Source organism: Plectrocnemia conspersa, unplaced genomic scaffold (assembly GCF_051122295.1).
Source record: "Plectrocnemia conspersa isolate PC_06_02 unplaced genomic scaffold, ASM5112229v1 ptg000011l, whole genome shotgun sequence".
Taxonomy (NCBI): domain Eukaryota; kingdom Metazoa; phylum Arthropoda; class Insecta; order Trichoptera; family Polycentropodidae; genus Plectrocnemia; species Plectrocnemia conspersa.
Window position 1 is genome coordinate 16,735,255 of NW_028277175.1, and position 25,134 is coordinate 16,760,388.

General features: G+C 28.8%; 1 protein-coding gene across 2 annotated transcripts in view; it reads right to left on the reverse strand.

Moving 5' to 3' along the window:
- Positions 1–25,134, reverse strand: part of Ptp36E (protein tyrosine phosphatase 36E) — a 218,468-nt gene that overhangs the window by 23,693 nt on the left and 169,641 nt on the right. For both annotated transcript variants that reach the window (XM_088198028.1, XM_088198027.1), the window contains 2 exons: positions 24,508–24,645; positions 16,606–16,772 (listed from right to left, as the gene is read on the reverse strand). In XM_088198028.1, coding sequence (XP_088054154.1) covers positions 16,606–16,772; positions 24,508–24,645 — 305 coding nt within the window. The remainder of the gene's footprint in view (positions 1–16,605; positions 16,773–24,507; positions 24,646–25,134) is intronic.

Below are 25,134 nucleotides of genomic sequence, written 5' to 3' on the forward strand. Positions count from 1 at the left end.
ATTATAGGTATTTAACTATTTTAGAGCTTGCCCAAATGCATTTTTTTATGGAAAAACAGCACTAAAAGGCGAATTTAGAATTCAAGACAGTATGTTTTATGTATTAAAATTTTCATATATTAATAATGTGTAATTTGAATATGACTACAAACAAACGACATTGATTTTATGACTGCGTTAGATGTTTTAGAAACGGTCATGAAATAAGTTTATTTCGGTAAACGTTAAAAAAATGGCGGCTAAGGAAAATAAATAAAATTTGTTGATAGCGAATCAAATATGTGTAATGTATTATTGATGGATCGGGAAATGATTATATTTCTGTAACACCTTGACAATGTGAACAACAATATAGATATTGGATTAAATAAAATTAATGTAATTTGCTGTTTTTATTCTACTTTTTCATACAAATTGAACATAACAATAATTAAGGCAATCCATAAGGGAAATTTACCTACCACTAAATTAATTTTTCAATTATAAAAATATTCTCACTGAAAAATCAATTACCTACCATCGCTTTTTTAATTTACGAATAAAATATTAATATTGTGTTGTGTGGATGAAAATACTAATTGATAATTTTGTATATGTGTGTATATGTATAACTGTATGCATGTATGTGTATCTATATATAAAAATGTATTATTTTTCTCTCTTCTATATTTTAAATTCGTATAAAGTTTTATGTATTTTTCTTTAAATTTACTATAGTTACAGATAAGTCATTAATTTTATTTATTATATAACTTCAACAATTGTATATAATGGAAATGGTTATGAAATCAGAATCGTGCATTTAATATGTCTGTATGTTTATTATAAATACATATGTATATTTTTAAATAAGCTTTTATAAAAGAAAATATACCTGCTACATTTTCTTCAATGAAAAATACCAATTTGTTAGTATTTTTTTTAAATTTAATGCAAATACGTTATATGGCAGTTTAAAATAAAATACACAAAAATGTTGGCACTACGCTTTAAAAGTGTACGCTGCTAATTTTTTTAAGTTTAGCTAAATTAAGCTCATGATTCTATAAAGTTACTAAATTTGGGGGATTAGGGTGAAGTAATATATACATATATTTAAATGTTCTTTATTCTAAATTGATTATTTCCCATTCTTGTTTTATGTTTGTTTATATTAATAGTCTTAACCTAAAATACATTTTTTGGACTAATTTTTTTTAAATATAAAGTTCAAAGGAAAACTATAGCTAATATGGATCGATTATTGATACCAAAAAAACAATTAGTTTTAGTAATATATGTTTAAATGAGTCATTAACCGGACTTTCAAGAACGATAACATATACAATAAATAATAAATTGTAGTGCAAAATGTTTTTGAATGAAAAATATGTTGTGGTTCTCAAAAAAAATTTGATAAAGTGTAAGCATCAAAATTATTATTTGGCTCTCATATTAATCTTTTCTCAATCAATTCAATATTCATCATCATAAATCTTAACATCACCCTGTTTTAAAAATTGTAAACATGTAGCAAGATTTCTGATTTAAAATAGACTATTTTAAATACAATGTAATGGTGCATATAATATTTTTACGACATATGAACACCGAAGAATATGATGACAATGAAATTTCCCTTTGAAATATCGTAGTATGATGACCATACGATTTGGAACGAGAGCCAAGGGGATTTGAAGCTTTTAAAATAAGCCTTGTGCTCAAGTTCGTTGGAAGTTTAACATCCATGTTAATATAACGTACGTATATTACAAAAGCTCTTATTTGAAATACATTGTAATAGTTTTTCACGATTTTCTATGCATTTATAAAATCGACTATTAATTCATTATAAATAATTCATAAAGGCATATTTTAACGTATATTTTAAAACGCAATTTTATAAATGAAAAATCACAATGCGATAATCGTAACAGAGCCATCTCGGCAACTTTTCCTTATCTTGTGTTATGGAATTTACTTTTGTTCCATATCTCCTTTGATCATGTCTGAAATGCAAATTGCGTCACGTGACGATACGTAATATGGCGAATATATACTCGCAAATGTACTCTTTTAATTAAAAGTAAATATTATTTGTGCGTGAGTCCTTTTAGATAACGAATGTTTCGTATTTAATTGGAAAACTTTGAGCGCAAAACTTAATGGTAAATATACAACAAAAAACAGTAAGCCTTCCCTCGCTGTTCATATATATACCTCTTTGGAGATATTAAATTATGATTTTGTATCACATAATTAAATAGTATATTTTACTTCTTAAAATAAGTGATAATTTAAACGCGGAATTCGTTAATCTTTTGTAAGAAAAATCCGAAGAAAACCGCAGAATAGATGATTAAAGAGCAATATAGGAATCATTCGATTGATTTTGAGAAAATAATGGTCAATACTTGTATTATTTTATATTCACATGATTTGATACAAACATGCGTTTTTTTAATGTGTAAACTACTCTCAAACAAATTCAAGACGTAGAATATACTAAGAAAAGTGTAAAAATGTTGAATTAATACAGTCTAATAAATGTTTATTTTAAAATATTTTTAAGTAACTAGAGATCATTTTAACTTAATTTTTTTATGAAATGTATTGGAAAAAAAATCTGAATTGCTATATATAAAAGAGTTATCGAAGCTCTGCGCAAATTGGATGTAATGAGAGTTGGTGTAATACTGTTTTGATATAGATACACAAGTATAGACAATTTAAAATAAAAAAAATGGCATTATTTTCAACTCATTTTAATTTTGATTTTTGACCTGCTGAGCCTAAAATATTTACGATCCGGCCCTTTAGAATAAAGTTTATTGACCCCAGGTTTAAAGTAACGATTTATACATCGTGATAGTGGTGTACCGCGTTTTAAAATAAAACATATTAAAATTTTATATATACTTCATTCGATCATGTTCAGAGTCAAATACATTTATATCGAGAAAATGGTTCTAAAGAATGAATATACAAAATTTGTATTGGGTTGTTAACCCTTTGCGCTCGTAAGTCGACTATGTGTCGACATCGTATTTCAAGCGTTGTACTCGAACGTCGACAATATGTCGACAAAACTTTGAATGCATTTATTGGCTTTGTGTTCAAGCAAATTTTGAAAATTTAAATTTATTAATAGTAAAAAGACTTCTGTTAAACACATTTCAGTAATATTGAATTTTTAACTTATGCAAATAACTCAATAATCTTAAATTTACAAGTGTAAGTTTATTGTAAAATTTTTCATCGGAACATGGTCAAAGCGCGCGCTGTTAGGACGGCATCGCGCTAGACTTGACAGATTTAGGTTGTCAATTAATGCTTTAAAACTGATTTTTTCCTTCAAAGGGCATCTATATTTTTATGATATGGGATGAAACGGGATCATATGCTCTAATTGTGCATAATTATTACTTTATATTGTGTGTCTGTTATGAAATAAAAATAAAATTTTTAAGACGGAAAAAAGAGCGAGATGCCGTTATGCTAGCAGAGCTCGCTTACTCGCTCGCACTAGTAAAATGAGCGATTGACAACTATCGACCTGGGTACTCAACTCAAACGATAATATTAGTCTCGACACATTTAATATATTTTCGAGCTAGTAAATAGCTAAATTATGTAAAACAGAATTAGTAATCTGTGTTTTAATTATTTATAAATACATATATTGATTTTCTTTTAAAAATTATCCATATAATTACGAATGACGATATAATATTGAATTTTTAAGGACGTGACGATGAATTCGATATTAACCGTGATATTATTACTGTGACAGTAATAGTATGCGTTTATGCTAAGACTATTTTTACCAATTTTAAATCTGGTACAAGTATTTAAAGTTTCAAGTTTTAGGATAATCTTTTAATGTAATAATTTTTTATGATCAATTTATTTATATTTTTAAGAACTGTTTTAATAAATTCAAAACTTAAAAATTCAAAAATAAAGCCACGAGGCCAAGCTACGCTGGTTCGTTCTAGGTGTAAGAACGCCTGCCAATCCAAAACAGATCCCCACAAAAAAACAATGTAATATTTATCATTTCTGCCTCAAATGGGCAAATACATACGAAAAACTTGTAGAATATTTATCTAAATATAAAATTTGATCATTTTCACAAAATATAATAAAACTTTACCGGCCCTATCTAATTTTTTTTATGTACAAAAAAATTAGGTGAGGCCTGGCCCCGATTGCATTTAGATTATCACCACAGCTGATATTTTTGGGCGCCATTTCGAAATTTGTTAATATGTGGGGACACCTATTCATGCCATATTTTTAAAAATATTATGGATCAAATAATTGATTTATAGCCTTAAATTATACTAAAAAGCCATTTTATTAGGCTCAAATGCTTACGGCACCTTTAAATGTCCAATGAGTACTGGCGATTTTCTTGATGACACCTATAGAAGTCATCCGCGGTGAAAGGGTTAAAAGTCTTGTAAAACATGTTTTTTTCAGTAAGTTTTAGGATTGTATTGTACTTATATAAATTTATTACTTATTATTTACACTCTAAAGGTGGATGACTCAAATATGCGTCATTGAAAAACTATTGTTAAAAGTCGTTTATGCACAACATAATCAACACTTACACGTTTAATTGAATAAGATTTAAAACACGGTTTGTAAATTAGTGATATCTATTATATATTGTTAACTATAATTACAGCTTACAATCAATATATGTCGCTTAGCAGTTAGGGCTTAATTTTAATAATAGCGCATTCTTAATATTAAAATGTTTAGTTTGCTGCGGGGACCTGAACCGATAGTCTCTAGGATATCAGTTCAACGGCTTAAGGACTACCGGTTATACAAGACAATCTAAATATAAAGTTGTAAAATCGCCATGACGCGCTTTAAATGTCTCTCTGTAAAACATATGACTGAAGAATATAGACAAGGTTATTTTTCTCGTGTAACACCATAGACCAGGGGTCGGCAAACCTTTTTTGTGAAGGACCAGATTGTAAATATTTTAAGTTCAGCGGGCCAGGAAGCAAAATTAAAATGAGCTTTATCATTTCTCTCAAATATTCAAATGTTGTGTAAATATTAAATATAAGCACTGTTTTTGTTTTTAGTTTTAAGTTTAATCTGTTAAGAAATCTCATGATATCTGCAGCAAAGGCTAATTCTCAAATCTATTTAATTTCAGATAATAATAGCTGAGGGCGTGGTTTTTCGTTGAAAAAAATTTTAATCGCTCCTATGATTTAAAAAATCTTAGTCAACCTATACCATGACTGGGCCATTGGACTACTGTATGGTAGAGAAAGTCGAAATATACGGCTTATATTATGATAAAAAAATAGTCACAGAACTGATGACGGTTAAGTTCACGATAGTTAATAAAGTTTACGGTTATTACAATTGTTTTAATAATACACAATAAATTTAAATGTTTTCTATAGTACCTGTTGGTGAATAGTGCATTTTTACAAAAATCATATTTTTTCTAAAAAAGCTTATACTTGTTCTGCTTTTAAATTTACCACCATCAGATGTTACACATTTTATTCGAAATTCACTTTAAAATGTACTTTGTTAACGTTTTTCAACTTTATTATTAATATTTTCATTTGTAGTAGTTCCATGCAAACTATTCATCAAAACTATTTTTTTTGTCACTTTAACATAGCATTGACTGCTTGAATAAATAATTTATTGCAAACCAGTAACTTATTTAGTAACTTACTGTTTGCAGAAGCCTTTAAAAATGGATAAATACTGCTACTATTTATACATAACCCTTTACTTATACAAAATATTAACTATTTGGCAAAGGCTACATGTAATATTTTGACTTAGAGAGCCATGCAAAAGCAATGGTGTTAATCGAAAATAATTTAAAACCACTGAATTGAGTTAAAAAAACTGCTATTTAGTTGTCTATTGATGTTACACACAATGTGCTTATCTTTTAGCAACTGTTCTCGCCGAAAAACTGGTAAACGAACAAATCTATTGCAAAAGGCGTTACGTGGGCACTGAAGATGCTGTCAAATTTAAAGTTCATAACGTCACGGTGAAATACAAAGCAATAGGAGCACCTTATAAGGTGATACATAGCTAGCTCCTTAACTCGATTGTTAGATTGTTAGATTTTTTTATATGTCAAATCTATCAATTACTTGCAGGCCGGATTAAAATAAGCAGAGGGCTGGATTTGGCCGTAATTTTCTGACCTCTGGCATAGACAGTGAATATATTAAAAAATATCTAATTTAATTTGGCCTTCTTTTTCGTATCTTAAATATTCCTATCCTAAGTGCACGTAAACGCAGGACAAATACCCCCTGGACATATATCTCCATCAAAACTCCCCTGGACATTAACCCCTCGTACAAATAATCCCCTGTGCAAATAACCCCCTGACAAATAGCCCCCTGAAAATTAACCCCCCGTGTAAATAACCCCCCTGACGATTAATAGAGATAAGTATTTTATATAAGTTGTTATTATCTATAATAAATGGTCATTATTTTAATAAAATAATGTTTAATACGAATAATCAATATCAATACTAATTTATTTCATTCAGCAAAATACAGAATTTTTAAAATATCAATAAAACCAACACACTTACGAAGAAAGTATACGTATTGTATATTTTGTACCGGTGACCGGTGCGAGCAAAATTGTTATAAAGAGTATTAAAAAAAATAAAAAATATTATTAGGCTAGATACATATGTATGTATAATACAGCTAAACTTTGGTAATGGCATCAGTATATGTTTTATTAAGTATAATAGAGCGTCACGAGACGTGTTAAGTAATATCTGTATTATCTTTATACGTGGCGGGGATTAATTGTCAGGGGGGCTATTTGCATGATGGGTTAATTGTCAGGGGGTTATTTGCACGGTGGAAAATGTCCAGGGGGGTTATTGTCCAAGGGGTATATTTCCAGGTGGTTAGTGTCCTAGAACCATATTTCTTAATCTACATTTTCCTTTATATATGGACCTTCGCTTTACTTTATTCGGAATCTCATTATCGGCAACTTAGCGTCAAAAGTGTTAAATTTTCTTTTAAAAATCATTGGTTAAATCGTCAAAATGTATTCTTTTGCTTAAAACATATGTGCTGATGTGCATATTGTTTGTGTTTTATTTATTGTAAGGTGCATAACAATTTTTCGTATTAAATATGTTTTAAAACGTTATTATGTTATTATATGTTTTATTTAACTAACAGTATATTTTTTTTTTTTATAATACGTTTATTGTAATTTGATTTTCTAAAAAGTGTAAAACTTGTTAATGGGAATGTATTCACTATTTACCAAGAAAAAACAACAATTAAAAAAAACTAAAAACTAAGGTTTTACTAAGAAAAAAAAACAACAAGTAAAAAACTTGTACTCTTTGTAATTTTAATCTTGATTAAATTATATTGTAACCATTATTTTTTTGTATGAACGCAAATTTTTGATCGATGTTATGAGCGCTAAACGCTATAGAACGAGCGCGATGCGCAAGATAATAAGCGCATTGCGCAAGATAATAAACGATAGGTGCAAAAAAAATACAATCAGTCCAATATTTTAATTATTCAGAATTCATATGACATCTAGCTATTTACAAATTTCTTAATGGTTATAAACCCCTGCCGCTACAACACTCAGCTGTTTTTTAAATAATTAATTTATTTGTTTTACCGCGCATTTGATTGCGATGGACGAAAAATCATCTAAAAACATCATTACATTTACCTTCCTATACTATGTATACCTAATACTATGTCATTTTTTTTTTTTGTGAATAGTAAGTACAATTCTTCGTGAACACATTTTAATAAATTATTCTTTTCTAAGTTTCATGGTTATCGTTTTACAAGTTATTTAAAAAAGTACAATATAAAAAGTTATTTTCCGATTAAAGTATTAAAATTATAATGTATTTTAAATATTTAATTAATTTTTTTTTAACTAAAATACTGACAAACTATCCACCTTTCGCTGTATTAATTTTAATTTGTAAAAAGATTAGTCAAAACATGTTTTATTTCATTTTTACTTCCAAAAATTAAACTTATAAAAAATCTTGAAATTAAATACGAGCTGGCACTTCCCCAACCAAAAAAAAAATACGAGTTCAAAGGGTTAAATATGATATGTATAAATAATGCAAAAAAAATGTCAGACAGACATAACATTTTATTTTAATATTATCTAGGAGTAAATTTTATTATTTTATTAGAGAATATCATGGCGATAAAAACTTACCACCAGTTGGTGAATACGCAAAAACGTTGAAAAAACCCCGCTACGTCAAAACGATCAAAAACATCTATAAAGCTTTTTGCTACGTAATGAATCGCATTCCATTTCTGAAGTGGGCATGAGAAAAAATGGAATTTTTTTAGTATTAATCTCTAAAACTGACCTTCCTTTTCCACTCGTTTTACTTTCAATCTGTGTCGCAATTTTTCTCATTTTTCACATCCACATACTCGTCCTTCGAAATATACGTATGGATATATATCATTCAGAAATTTGCTGTAACGCAATTATCCCTTTTGATAAAATGCTGGCACGTGGCAAACATACACACATACTCATATACTCACACACATGCTCTCATGATTATTTAACTCTGTTAACCAACTATTCGGCGTTGGCAAATCCAATTGCCGACGACTGCTCGGTGAAGCCAGTGGCGATAAACGATTGCCGCCAAATTCAATAATCGCCTTCTTGTTTACACAGCCAAGACTTTGACCCAATTCCCCTTTTATTGGACCTAAAATTCTCGCGGAAAATCCCATTTTTTTGTCCACAAGCGCCGCACCTCTAGTACTCGGTAATGGAACGCTTTTTTATTATTTTCGGAAAATGTTGCTAGGCGTTTTTACGACTCTTTTTAAATTACCCGCGGGCTAGATGCATTACCGGCGAACTATGTACATAATGGCGGCTGTAAAATGTTTTTATTTTCTGGGATAAAATCGATTTTATTCAGAAAAACTTTGTTTATGCTGGAAATATTTTTTTAATTTATTTTTATGAACTCTCAACATTCTTACATATACTTATTATAAATACATCTTAAAAATGTACGTGTCTTTTATTGATCGCGAGACACATTAAGATTATTAATATGTTAAGTAGGGATATCCCTGTTCCATAATAAGTACGAGTGAGATTTTGTAGGGAATGGAATAAAGACGGGTTCACATTAAACTAATAATATTCTATATATGGTTTTGAGTGTAAATTGGATAACTTCACTTTTGGATGAAAGTGGCTTAATTGTAGCAACATCACTATGAAAAGTATGAAAATCGTATACTGTTTTATAATTTAGTAATCAACCAGACGATACATTGATTTTTATTACAAATAAAAAATCGCCTATGCTACAAAATACGCCATCTTAGGAAACATATAAATAAATATAGATTATATGATAGTAAAATTCCTTTTTAAACAAGCATTTTACAATAAATAAAAGTCATATATGCTTTGAAAAGATATTTCAAAGATTTAAATAAAGCAGTTTAGGCAAAAAAATTTTTTTTTTCGTTATGTTCCATACTAGGAGAATAATTCTATAATCTCAGTGCTTTTAAAAAACGGTGACTTTTCCGTTATATTTAATAAATTGTATACAGTTTGTTGTAGCTTTATAAATTTTATACTATAATATTTAGTTCAAGCTGTCTTAGGATTATCTCCCGTTTTTTTAATATTGGATTTATTCTATGTGGCTGTAGTTTTACAAACATTTTTAATGAAATGGGTAAAAGACTATTTGGCCTATATGATTTTATGTGTCATGGGTTCTTGCCTGGTTTTGTAATAAAGATAATCTGTGCTATCTGCCATTGTTTTGGAAAATATTGGAATTTTATTATTGCGTTAAATAGCTTTGTAATTATTTTTATATTTTTTTTCAGTGGTAATTTAAGCACACTTGCTGTAATAAAATAATGCCCAGGAGCATTTTTGCAACTTTTTATTTTTCCATCATTTTTAATTATGTGATTAACGTCTCTTTATTTTATATTCTTCAAAGGGAAGGGGTATAAAATACTTGAAAAGAATTTTAATTGTATTTTTATGATGGTTTAAAATACACTATCATGCAAAATATATGTTAATGTATAACATATGGTTAATTTTTTTATTAACGATTTATAAATCGTTACAAAAAGATTGCTAAATATTTTTTTTTTGCAAATTGATAATTTTTTTTAATAATTATTAATTAATTTATCTTGAATTTGACTAAAATATTTAATAATGAAATTTAAATTGTACTTTGAAGATATTGGTTATTCTATCTTTAACATTAACCAATATTGTTAAAATTAAATTAATATTAAATTTTTTGATTACTTTTAAGTATGCCTTTTGTATTAAAACTTAATATAACTGGTGAATTGATAAGAAAATATATAAATATACGAAGAAACTGCTTTTGGTTTAAAAAATAAAGCTAATATGCCTTTTAAAGGCATGTGTTCAATTACAAATACTCTTTCTTTTTAGAAAAGTTAACAACTCTTTTGAATCAGAATCAAAATTTGCTAATAGTGACAAACCGTTTTACTCACTTAAAAGTCCTTTGTCTGTTATTGACTTTACTATATTTTCCAAATTAACTATTTTTTTGTTTCTACGATAAAGTTTTTGCCTTAGTGCGTGTATTATTTTTTCACGTTTTTTGAAATTAACCTAACATGATTTAATTTTCGTAATAAATTTATTTTTACAGGAGAATTGTAAGCATCAGTATTCGAAATTGACGTTGGCGGGAGTGGAGATGATGGTTGGTTTTGTAAAGGGACGGAGTTGGGTTTTAATCGTTTATATCCACATTTAATGATAAAAAAGGAATCTGGGTTAAAATGGTCCGAACAGATGATCCATGAAGGACGTATAATATGTATAAGCCATATTTTCTGCAATTTTGGTTCTAAAGGAAATCTAAAAAACGTGTATAAAAAACCCTTATATGTGACAAAAATATTTACTAATGAAATATATTATTTTTATCATTTATATTTAATTTAAAAATAAATTAAATATAAACTCGAAGAATGGAATGCGCAGCCCTAGTTGGCATGTGTAGAATTACGTGTTTAGTAAAAAATCTTAAAATAGCACAAATAATTGCAAAATGTAACCTGAGAAATGATAAATTGCATTTCCTCTGCCGTTTTTACACGATAATACCGAACAGGTAGCCATATTTTAATAAGTTTGTTGAATGCGTGGAGACGAGCACCACTGATCACGCGTTCGGGGTGAATGATCTAGAGACGAGGCGAATAATATTTTAAAGCACGCTAAATTTCTTCCTGTAGACCGCTCTATATTATATGATATTCTTTACTCTATAGCGTCAACATTTAAAATTAAACAGAAATTGTGACTATTCGGAAATAAAAACAATAACTTAATTCACATTAAAGCACTGTTTGAACAAAGCCACGTAAACATTTAAAAATGTAGCTTTAATTAATATTTCATCACCTGACTTTAAGAGTATATTTTGAATTAATAGTAAAGAGCAACTGCATTTTAGAATATTTGCTACTCTATTTTTAGTTGACACTGACACGTTGCCTGCGAACTTGCAGATATAATGAATATATTTTAAATCAGATATACAGTTACAAATGTCATTATTGGACTTTTTTTAACTGCATATTGAAATATACTAAGAGAGTGCGTTTATTTTTTCTGTTTTAATAAGCATACAAAAAGTAAGACTAAAACAAAAACTTCAGACTAACATATTTAAAATACTACTTAATTTATTAAACCAGATAAACAAACTCATTGCTCACATTAAAAATAATAGTTTATTATTTTTTTATATAAAAAGTTAAGTTGCAATTAATATTAAATTGTCAATTTTTGACGGGCGATGCGGCTTAGAAGATCCAAAAGCTTAGACACCCCTGTTCTACGTCATCCACCCATTAATAGAAATATCGATAAAATATAGAAATTAATTAACAGTATATTGATTTTAATCGTACCTAATCTTCGCTTGTTTTGACATTGCCTCACTTACCATACCTTCAGCTCAAGACAACCTTGATAGAATTTATAATTAAATAATTAATTTCTCATTTGATAGTTAATTCCCTATTGCTGATATAAGGTCTGAAAGGTAAATTTATACACAAGTATATAGAGCCATATACATTGTCCTAGGCGTAATTTAATCGAATTCAAATGAGTTAAGTGTTCTCAAAATACTAATAGTATCTAGGTCCTGACATGATGTTAATGAGTGGCGATCAACGTTTACCGCACGCTGAGAGCTTGTGGAAACAAGACATTAACGTGTCCTTGCCTCTACCCTACGTAAGTCGCTAGGGATGTGTAATAGTAACAACACAAGCAGCCATTTCCCGTGCTTGAACCCAAATGGGTATATCTTTCTGTGGAAAAACCTAGGTCTCACGCGAGCGAGGCACAAAGGAAAATCGCTATCGTTTTCCGTTTAGGGCCAACAAACACTTTCACGTTCGAGATTTTCGATTGTTATCGTGTCATTAACCAAAAGAGCGTCCATCTTTGTGGGCAAACAATATATTTTATACACACAAAAGAGTTTTAATATTGAACTATAAAAGTGTGTCTGTTATTTCGAAACTTTCTATCGCATGAATATTCATTGTGTGATTAATATTTATAAAGAAAATTTGCATATTTAATACGGAAAAAGTTGAATTTATAATCTCGCATAATAGATTAAACTTAAACTGAAAGTCTGAGTGTCTTATTGCTTTTCTCCTAGGCGACGGAAAATCGGATAATGGTATAATTTACTTCATCTCATGCATCATATTAAAACAAATATAAGTTATGGTATTGCTGCTTAGACTGAATTATTAGGTAAAACTTGCAGTGATATATTAATCTAATCTTTGAGCAGTTAATATGCCATTTATTTTGATAACAACTCGAATATTTATTACGGTATTACTATCATGTTATATTATATTTTTATTTGTGTTAGTAATTTGTTCATTATGTGTCTCTGATTCAGATTTTGTTATACATATATAAAATTGCTTTTTGTTAAGCTATACAGTTGTGTAATAAAAATAAGCCCTGTTTGGAATATTTAATATTTTAGCGCGAATAACGCGAGTATTTCAAGCTTATAAACAGGGTTCATACACTTCTTTCTACAAAATATGGGTTTCAAGAATGCTAACGCATCAAAAAAAAAATAATGGAATCATCTTGAGTGAAAGCTAAGAAACAGAAAAGCAAATTATTAATCTGATTCTCGAGTTTACAATCAACAAAAATATTTATACTGTAATTTTTGTATATGTTTCATTTAAAAATAACATTAAAATCAAACATTTATAGTTTTAATTATATTTTCACTGAGGCGTTGAGAATAATGAGTCTTTTAGAGGAAAGTTTAAATTTATAACAGAATTTTTTACATTTATGATATTGATTTTTTACAAAAGCGTGTCAAATCGTTAACAGGGACAACAAAAAGCAATTAAATTTCGCTGTCGCTACTTGTCATTCAAAAAAGCGTTGTGTGAAAGAAGGGTTGGATCGAATGCGACAGCTTTCGGACGTCACGTGATAATAATATCACTCCTTTTCGGGATGCAGCTGCGGTTTTCGACTGTTTTGTGTTGTTGCCGAAGTTTCGAATTCGAAACTTTTGCTACGTCTGCTGCTCTGTGTGTCGGTGAATAATAGTGGGGATGTAGCAATAATTAAGTGTGTTTTAATGCTTGAGTTTAGATTTAGATAGTGTCCGAAAAGCTAAACATTTCTGATGCAAACTTAGAATATAATTTTCAATGGGAATAATAATGAGAACTTTATTGGGACACTAATTTATTTTGAGGTCGAAAGGGTGGAAATTTACTATATTATTTTCATTAAATATTTTATTATATCTAAAATAAATAGATTGCTTATAAACGATAAAATATATATTACTTTAATACTTTTTTTAGCTCACCATAGCTATTGCCATAAATATTATTTTATTTGGCATGCTCGTTGAGAAGCTGAATGGCTCGTTCAAGAGAAGCGTTTGCAAGCGCTGACGTTCTGGCCACAACGGTTAAGAATAAGGGATGCGATCGCGACTCTCTAAGACTGAAAGTCACTAAACATTGACGGGTCATCAACACCACCACTTAGCAACTTTATTGAGTAGATATAAATACAGATACGACTCATACTCCCTCTTATAGAGATATCTCTATTTATTTTTTAAAATTCTGTCCAACAACATAAATTCTGCTTCACTTAAATACAAGACTCTACGAGCTAGCGTATAGTATTATACATAACGCATAAAGTGACACGCGCTCCGAATAATAAAGCCGAGCATCCTCGACGCATTATCGCAAACTTTGGAAAATTTCACAACTGCCACTTGGCGATGCTGAAAGGTAATCGATTGTCAATCGATCACTTCCACGGTGACTCCAGGTCTTTCTGTAAAGAGAGTGAATACTCTGAAACACTTTCAGGTCACTAGCACGTAATAATTTTCCGAGTTATTAATTGCCACATGTATGTCATTAATAATAACAAAAAGAGCAGTGGTTCCCTGTGGCTCTCCAGAATGAACAAAATAAATATATTACACATATAAAGAAAATTAAATATAATGAGAGCTTAGATAATGTAATTATATTGTAAGTCATACAATTTATCATACGACAAGAATAAACATAAAGTACATATCATGTCCAAATTATTTGGTTGGTTGGTTGGCAGAGAAAATATTAGTACATCCATACCCAAAAATTTGTCCTTCTATGTAAAACTTTAGCGATATGATTTTTTAAAAAGTCTATTGCGTATTTCCAGTAAAAATATTTTTTTAATTAATATTATCTATACAGATACCTAGATAGTTATTTACTTTTCAACAAGAAAATAAAGTTTCAGTAACGAGTGAAAGCTCATTACCACATATAATTTTGCCTTTGATATTTATTTAAAAACATTATTTATACAAGTATCTAAAATACTATTATTTAACTTACATGCTACGAAAAATTCAGTTAAATATTTTTGTTTAAATTTAAAATACTATATTAGTTGCATTATTGAAAATCTATCTGTTATATAGTTAAGTTCCACAATTCATTGAATTGAAGTAGAGACACAAATCAAAAACTAAAGTCAGTATCCATACTTTACTGTTAATAAATTTGTATTCACCGCGGTTGGTTGTGAAGGCATTGAACATATGTGATTGAGGCAACGATCAAACTTATTCCCAGAATTTTGTTGATTAACTTGAGATGTCGTAATGTTACGAGTGGAGCATCGAAATCACCTATAAGTGATGGCATATATGTTTCCCAACTATTTTGAGCTGCGAACTATGGTTTTTGTTAATGAATAGCACACCCAAATAACAATTAAATAGTACAATAAAATAGTAATATTATTCATTGTCGAACGACAACGATAGCAACGACGATTGGCGGTACGCACGAACGTTTACCAATCACCAGTAACACATAGACGTAAAGAAATATCGAATTTATCGAGAAAAATTGGAATACGAATTTTCCAAGTTCATCGCCTATTCTATCGATGACGACATTATCTTAAAAAATAATGTCTATGGCGTTATACATTAACAAAATGATTCCCGTAAATTGATTGACGACGTTATTGATACGAGTATAATGTAGCGCAAGATTATGAGTGAATATATGGTACTAGCAACAGCTTAGACTAGGATTCAAAAATAATTTTGGGTACCCTAATTGCTTTATTGGTAATTTATTCATAAATTTAACTATATTTTTAGTTACTTGAATAGCATTTGAACTATTTTAAATAAATGTGCTTGACATAAAATTATTAAAACATTTAAATTTGTTCCAATCACACTCATATTTCCTAATTTATTTATAACTTTACATCTATTTGTTTCAAGTTCACGTTATAGGTCAAGGAACACTGCAGCAATAATATGTGTATCGTTCGATAACACTAATTAGGTTGCTGTCTTCATTGAGTGTTCTCTAAATCAAAATTGCTATAATAAAATACCATAGTTCACTATTTATTTAATTTTTTAAATTATGGGTATAATGTTTATTGATCGCAACTAAAATTCCAATAGATTTTTTCTATTCATCAATCCTTTGACGCCAAGTTATTATTTTTTATGTATAATTAAAGCGAATTTATATATTTGCACAAACGTAATAAAGCAACTCAACATTACTAGTTTCATTGGTCTATACTTAACTTCTCCTTAAAATTAAAAGTTATATTGTAATATGAATAGGCATCGAGTTTTCGTATATATTTAGGATATAAAAATATTAATTATCAAGTATGTATCGAGTTAATATGATTTGGCTTAGCACCAATGAGATTATTTTTAAAACAATCTTGAAGATGCTTACTTCCGAAGACATAATTTTTGGGTATTCTACAAATTGGGGCTCGAAATTGTGAATCAATGACCTACATTTGCAATTTTGGCGCCTTTCCTAAAGCGTCCCATTATTGCTCTGCTCTCTTTTATTCCCCTTTGCCAAACAACGTGATTGAGGACTAACATGTTTTCTTTAACGTTTTTTATCAGTATTGATTTTTTAAACTCACTTGCAATGCACCACCATTGGTCCGCTGTCGACTGTGCTCATCAGCCTATTACCGACAACAGCTCGCACTCTTCTTCTGAACTCCAGGATGGCATTTGAGAAAGGACACGTGTGTGAATGCCACTGAGTGTAGTGGAATTGTAATATGAAGCGCTCCTCTACCACTTTCTGTAAAAAAAAAACAACAAAATATAATATTAATAACATTAATAACTATTAGGGAATGGATAACAAGAGTACCACCATATAGATTGCTTAGAAAAAGAAATACCTTATATGTTATATGTTAAAAAGTATTATTGTATCATCCGCAAATCTATTGTTTATTTATATTAGTTTATTATTCACCAGTATCTCCAGTTTACATTCTTTTAGAACTTCTTGAAATATTAATTTTGAAGTACATGTTAAATAGCAAAGGTGATAGGATGTAAACTTATCGTACACCGCGTCTAATTTAGACATCTTCAACTTTGGTGTTGTGGTTTAAAGGTGTTTTATTAATGCGGATTTCATTATCATAAATTCCTCTATACTTTTTGAATGTTGATTTTTGTGAAAAGCTTTTTCATAACCTACAAAACACATAAACATATCTACATTAACATTCAGACATCTTTGTATAAGTTACTTTTGAAACCAAATTAAGTGTCACTCATGCCTTACTCACACTTATTGCGTATTTTATTATAAATAATTTTGAGGAATATATTAAATATGATTTTGCATTTTGATTTTTAGGCAGAGTAATACAGGTATTAAAATTAAAAGGCTTTTTAGGCAGAGTAATAAGATATTAAAGGTGTTCTGTATCTTGTTAAAAAGTTACACGATAAGGTTAATTTTAAGAGTAAGCATAAATAGTATAAATTAACCGAAAGATTTATATATATTATTATTAATATAATTTTACGTATGGAAAACATACATTTTATAAAAATCAGAATGATCGATTAGTGTGTGAGAATAATACTGTTTTATTTTATAAAAAACAGACAGTATAATATTGTATACGTTGAGATATATGTTACTATTAATGTAATATTTATTTTAGTATTTTTATGTAAAATATATATAAATTTCGAAAAGTAAATTAGGTCTAACCATCAATAAAATAATTATTAATTCACTAACGCATAACACGCGGATATTTAACTTGCAAAAATGTCCATTACATTACGTTCATTGATAAAATAATAAAATAGAAGTATAATATATATGTATTATTTTGTGCCTTCGCTGCGCAGTACTGGCTAAAAAAATAAAAGTATAATATTAATATTAAATATAATATTTCTTTAGACAGTATGAATTTATAAAATAAACCGAAGTGATTTGACAGTGCATACATTGAGTAGGTAATGTATGCACTGTCAAATCACTTCGGTTGTAGTACACACAAAATTATTTATACACAGTGTAACTAGTTATTGTATGCTCTCACTGTTCGGTATTTGTCAAAAGATTCAAAATTAAATAATTTATATATTTAATAGTTATTTTAAACCATTAATGTAATCTAAATCTTGTTACTAATTTATATAATTCTCTTTTTAAGTTATTTCGTTATTCATGGGATGTTCATTGTTCTGACCGACGCTCGCTCACACCTAACCTGTCCGACGCTAATTTTATTATTATTATTATTAGCTCTGCGATTACTCGCTCGCGATTAGGTTGGTTGTAAAACACGCTTGCCTAGCAAATCTTATTCATTGACGATGTAACTGGCTCACGTAGGAGAGTTCATACACTCGCTAGTTAAAGCATGCATTATCAAACTTAAAAGTGCGCCATGACATAGAGTATAGTTTAATGGTTTATTATATTAAAAAGAATAGATAAAGTCGCCGATTCACCCTGTATTGTATGAAAACGTCGAAATAGATCTGGAAACAGTCCGCAATTGGTGTTTACTCCGAATAACCCAACACCAATTTGCACCCGCTGCGTTCGCAATTATAAAAATAGATATACAACGCAATCCACTTAATCGCGGCGGGGTACAAAAACTAAACACCACACGACCAAAATGTGTCCATTGTATATGCTAACGTTCGTATCGATTTTGCACGTTAACCGTTTAGCGTGTAGCGCGTATCAGAAAATCCGAGCTTATCGTAGCCAATGTGATTTAATTGATAGTGTTTTTTGTATAACAAAACACGGAATTGGTGAGATTTGGCAACGTTGATGCGACTGGAGTTTGAAATACTCTCACGTAACGCAGACCGTAGCGAAAACGGCAGTGACGCTAAAAATTCGCTACAATTTTTTGCGAATATCCTTCGTGGCAGATTTAAATGGATTACACGACATTTTCTTCATTTACGTTGTCAAATAAAAATGTTCTATTCAACCTATTTACTTAAAGAAATCGATTACTTAGAAATGTTTTTTAAGGCGTTATCAGAATGTGAATCGATTCTTTCAAAGTACGCATTTTCCTTTGAAATGCCAAGACTTTGTATGGCGGAAGCTTATTTTTTATATTAGTGTTAAAAAAGCTTCAGAAAAATAAATTATTTATATATTTGATTTTAAAGTGTAACATGTCTTAGTATGTGTTTCAGTTTGTTTATGTAACATTAGAGAAAACATAAATTATTGGTGGATATTAAAAATTTATAATAACACGTGAGTACAAACCTAAGCGAACCTTCAGGAAGTTTATAACTCGGATATGTTCTCTGTACCATAATACGTGTTTATTTGTAAATTCAACTTTGTTTAGTAAAAGTTTGTTAATGAAGTACGTTCAGACAGTTGCATTGCATAATTTTATGGACTGCTAATTAGGTATTGGGTATTGATTAAGTAAGTTATACGTGAAAAATTGTATTGTAACTATTATCACAAAAGTAATTATATTAAAAAAAAAACAATATAAAATAATATATTGCGTGATTATCTAAAATACGACAATATTATTCTCAAGGGTTCTTATAAATGAGAAAAATTTTAAACCTTCACAAAAGATGACTTTTGATTATAATTAAATGACGATTAACTATTTAAAGTTGTGGCAAAACTATTGTTTTTAATTTTTTTTTAAAAAGTTATAAAAATATCTTCATACTAATAAAAATATATGTATTAAAAGTGGTTCGAATAATATTCCATGTACTGTATTAATTATCCATAGAAACTTAGACTAACAGCATGAATTTCGTCCTGCCCGTACCACTGTTTGTAATTCACCAAAACGCTAAAAAAATCTCTCGATCATTATTGATCCACTCTACTGAGTATTGGCCCTGGATTTCTAAAGTACAATCGACTTTTGGGGTAGCTCTATAGACACAATTCTATCGGGGTAAAATTGGGACTATGTAGTGGGCAGTTAACTCATTTCTCTTTGCAATGAGCTAAATTAGAAACATAACCTAATGTTGCGTTGGACGCCTGATAGATGCCAGAGTTCTAAATCAGTTGATAATTGATAAATAAGCGATGCAATGAATATAAAACCAATATTGAATATGAATAAATCTATATCATATTTAAGGATTTATTGTATCTAGTGCAGCGAGTTAACCTTTTGTGTTTTCAATAATGGCTGGTTGTTCTCTATTTATGTATCATAAAAACCTATTCAGTCTTTTATACCAACACTACTTAACAGCGGTTACCTTTCATAAAATACAATATAAGTCACATCGTCATATGTTTCACGTGTAGAAGCACCGTTCGCTGTAAACAACACATCCTGCCAAGCTTTCCCCGAGGGAAATCTGGACGGAAAAAAGGGATTTATTACGTTGACACGACGGAGAAGGGTAGACGGAGAGTTGAGAGGGTGGAAGCGGGACTGGTTCATTTGCGAAAATCTAGAGCAAATAATAATATAAAACGTAGGGGGCGTACCGCGCCGTAAGTCAACCTAGCCTCATTAGCAATTTCGCGACAACGTCGAACGATTTGCGATACTGCGCACTTTGTAGTTACCATAGATACCGATAAGCAAAAGGACACCTTGGCCTGTAGGTATAGGTGAAGGGCGAATGATTTTAACTGGAATAAGCAGACTATATAATTAAATATAATTCAATCAAGTAACAATAATATTTTTTAAACAAAATTTTATGTTTTCTCGAAAGTTCCAAAAAGGAAAATTAAAAAAATTAAAAAAATCTCCTGCACTTTTTTTGGTCCTTAACTAAACCAAAATAAAATAAAATTTTAACTACCACTGTATCAATAGAGGTACGAATCTAATTACAGAATATGCTGCAGGTACATTAAAAAAATCTATATTACTTGGTTTTATAAGATTTTTAGTACTTTATCGACAACAAAAATCATACCATTTATTACGAAACAAATACATAGTGCACTAACCAATCAATTTTAAATTTATAAAAAACGAAACAGTATTAAACGCAAAAACTAGGCTTAACGGAAATAGATTTCATTACAGCTGTAAGAGACTTATAAGTGTAAGACTTCTTAAAAAAAGCTATAAAATGATAATATTTATATTAATTATTAAACAGGTTGTGAGACGCGTTCATAATTGCTATATTTTAAGTCCACCATAGTATGTTTATAAATATCAAGAAGAATGGGAAATATAGGTATGAAATACGGTATGATCTCAAACTGGATGACCTCATATAAAAGATTATTAATCAATTATTGCTAGGTTTCGTAAGGTGCAAGCTGCGGAAGCTCACGGAGAAGAATGAGTGATGTACGGATAAGTAAACACAACTAAATGGAAACTACAATAGAATTTTTTTAACAATTCTCAAGAAAGATGTAGAGAAAAACATGTTAAATTACATTCTGATTTCATCTGTATTTTTAGTTTTCTCATAAAATGTTTTTATCATTGTGCGAGAGACATTAATTAGACGCGTGAAAGCATATTGTATATGTTTATTAAAGATTGGTTCACTTTATTAAAAGTAGCCGACGTACAAAGGTAAATAACTAAGGGTGAATTCGTGGAATATCAGCTCTTGATGCCTGTTTCTCTTTGCGATGGGTTCGTTCAAGTAGACGTCAACGAGACTGTCAGGGCCCTTTCTAATAATTACTTCGTTATGGCTAGATTTATGGAACAAGTCTGCTGTTCTTTCTCCCTTTATTAAATTGTCGTTAATTCAATAAGAAAATTTTATGCAATTTTCAACTTAAATAATTTGTAACTGTATTTTTTGATAGATTATATTATTCAATGATGCCTAGTATATTTTAAAATTATTTTGTCAAAGTAAGTGCTAATAATTTTTTATTTTTTGTAGAAAAAATAGACGTATGTAAAATTTGAGACATAATTGAAAATATAATATTTATCTTAATTTGTTATTGCACTCACTATTTATTATTGAAGTAATCATTTTTTCATAGCAATAAAAGCGCAAGAAATCCATTTTATATTAGATCGAACATTCAGTTCTTAAACTTATCCTTATATCGAAAAAAATACAATTTTGATAGACATTAACTATATTAAGATAGGCTTAGATACTGTTTTGCTGTTTTGTATTCTCTGGCACTTCATATAATAGTCAGACTGCAAAATGCTGTTTGATATATTATAATTTGCATAATTTCAGAGAAGTGTGCTACACGCAGATGAGAAGGTTTCAAGTCGTAGTCACTTGTGATTATATTTTATTTGCATAATACAATTATTTCTGTAATAAGTAATAATATAATTTTAAATGAGTCTTCAGCAAAAATGGCATCTGTTAATTGTAGTATTAATTAACAAGCTTAAATAAAATTGTCTATCTATAATACAGATGGCTCTAATTATCTTATAAATAAGCACTACTCTGTTTCTTAAGTGTAATACTAAATAGAAATTAAACAAATATTATTTTAATTTATACTGTAAAATTCACTTACTTATTTTTTCATAAGCCACACAAGACTATAAAAATAAATAAATAAATTTATACGAAAAGGTCATCCATAGATGATTCTCTAGCATATGTAAACCTAATCTTAGTCATAGAATCTTACATAGTGATTAATTGACAGTAATATTGCTAAAGCCTCAGTTTTCATATTATCAAAAAATAATCCAAATTTATTCAAATGTGTTTATATAATTACAGTACATATTTTTCTATACAAAAATCTTATAACTCAATTAATAAACAACAATTTGGTTCAATATTTATGAATGCGTATTATTTTATGGTTTTTAATTAAAATATAAACGAACGCGAAAAATGATTAAACATTTATTAAAGCATACGAGTACAAACATATTTCATTATTAATTTACTTCGAATTCTCATGTTAGAGATTATTATAATTCTGATTAAAATATTTATGGCATGTTTATTTAATAAAGACTTTTCAGCACATTATATTCTCCTTCGTATTTTGCCAAAAATGGCATCTAATCGTAATGATTTGTAATTTACAAGAAAACATTTAGGCGTTATTTCTTGAATTTAATTATTTTGTTGACCAAAAAATGTTCGAACAAATTAAAAGAAAATATTGACTAATCGGTCATAAAATGCATCATATATAATATTATCAAACAAATTTTTAGAATATTATCCGAAAATCCCCTTTGTTACCAAAAAACATTGAATAAAAATTCTCAAAGAACCTTACTATTGTGTATTATGTAATGACTTATTTTTCAGCTGTATTTATTTCAGACATAGCCCGTATGTTCTATAATATTGCAGTGCAGTAACTACACAAAGCAACACAATGTTCTGGAATATGAATTCTATATGGTTGATTTTGTATTTTTTCGTATATTTCGTATTTCATATGATTTGGAGTGTCTTCCAAAAATCCAGTATACTTGTAGTTTGGTTTCGTTATTACGTTTAAACACAATTAGTAACGTAGTAACTACATTTTTATACCTAATTTAAAAATATGTCTTGCTAAAATATTTTAGCATATTTTTATGGAATATTAAATTTAGGATAGTATGTGTTTATTATCGAAAATATAAAATATAATATGATATTTTTATATTAGTGATTTTAATATTGCGAAATAACTTTTGTCAAATGAAAGCGAGTGAACCATTTGTTGTTATTTTTCACCATACATTTATCACTATTGTTTACTACCTTTGATTCGTGACGGTATTCTTCTAAACCGACGTTAAGTAAATGGTAAGGAAAGTATAAAAAATAATGTCATTATGTAATTATTTACGTTAAAAGACATTTTTTTGTAAGAACGCAGCATATTGTTTTTCGAAACATTTTTCATGCATTGTTATTATATTATAAACGTTTCAAAGCAAACATTAAAATCTGTTCAGACATACATATATGATAATATATGCGCCCTTTTATTTTTTTATTATCTATTTATTTATTTATTTATTCATAGCCAAATTATATTCGCAAACATGGGATTTTTTTATGTATATAATAAATGTTTTTAGAGAATCGCTAGTGTTAATATTATTTGAGTTACAAGATTGTGATCAGATGTGTATGCATGTATATTATATACAAGCATATACGAATATACTGCTCGATATTTCGGCAGTGACACTCCTGCAATGTTCACAATATATATATATATATATATATATATATATATATATATATATATATATATATATATATATATATATATATATATATATATTGTGAACATTGCAGGAGTGTCACTGCCGAAATATCGAGCAGTATATTCGTATATGCTTGTATATAATATATACATGCATACACATCTGATCACAATCTTGTAACTCAAATAATATATATATATATATATATATATATATATATATATATATATATATATATATTTATTATTTCTTTGAATGTTAATATATACATACATATGTATATAATAAATTATATTATTTTGTCATCAAATATGTAAATATAAAATGTATATATGTGACGTTCAAAAGCATAGACGTGTATTTTATTAGATGCACAAATATACTCACATCTCCGTCTTTCTTGTAGAGACGAAAGGTTCTGATGTGGAAATTGGCGAGCTCCTCCTCTTGAGCCACTCCAATGTAGATGCCTCCGTAGCATTCGTCTTTGTCTTTTGAAGGAGGCCAATATTGAACACACATCACCTAAGACAATACACGGATATGTTAGATATATATTTGTTGAAATATGACATACATATATAATCTTTAACATATAGAGTAATGTATGATGTAAATTTAATTTCATAAAACAATTTATAAATCAAGTAATGAAGCATGTAATCGATTGTAATGGTTAACCCACTAGATATAACGTAATCCAATTTTATCGCGTTGAACTAAGTTGCGTAACTCGGTTACGTGACGAGCGACCATTGTAGTAAAATGATAACGCATGTTCTTATAGTCGTAGATAATCGATGTTCGTGAATTGTTAGTGACAGGTTACGAAGAAACCGAATACGTTTCTTGATTATTTTGTGAAAGACGTTTCAATATAAGCATAATAAATATGGCTTTATCGATCACGTACGTTTAATTGTATCACCGAATTTTATAATGTCTGTCATAGAAATTAGATATGTATTTTATAAATGGATATAAAATTATTTTTTATAATGCTTTACAATTAGC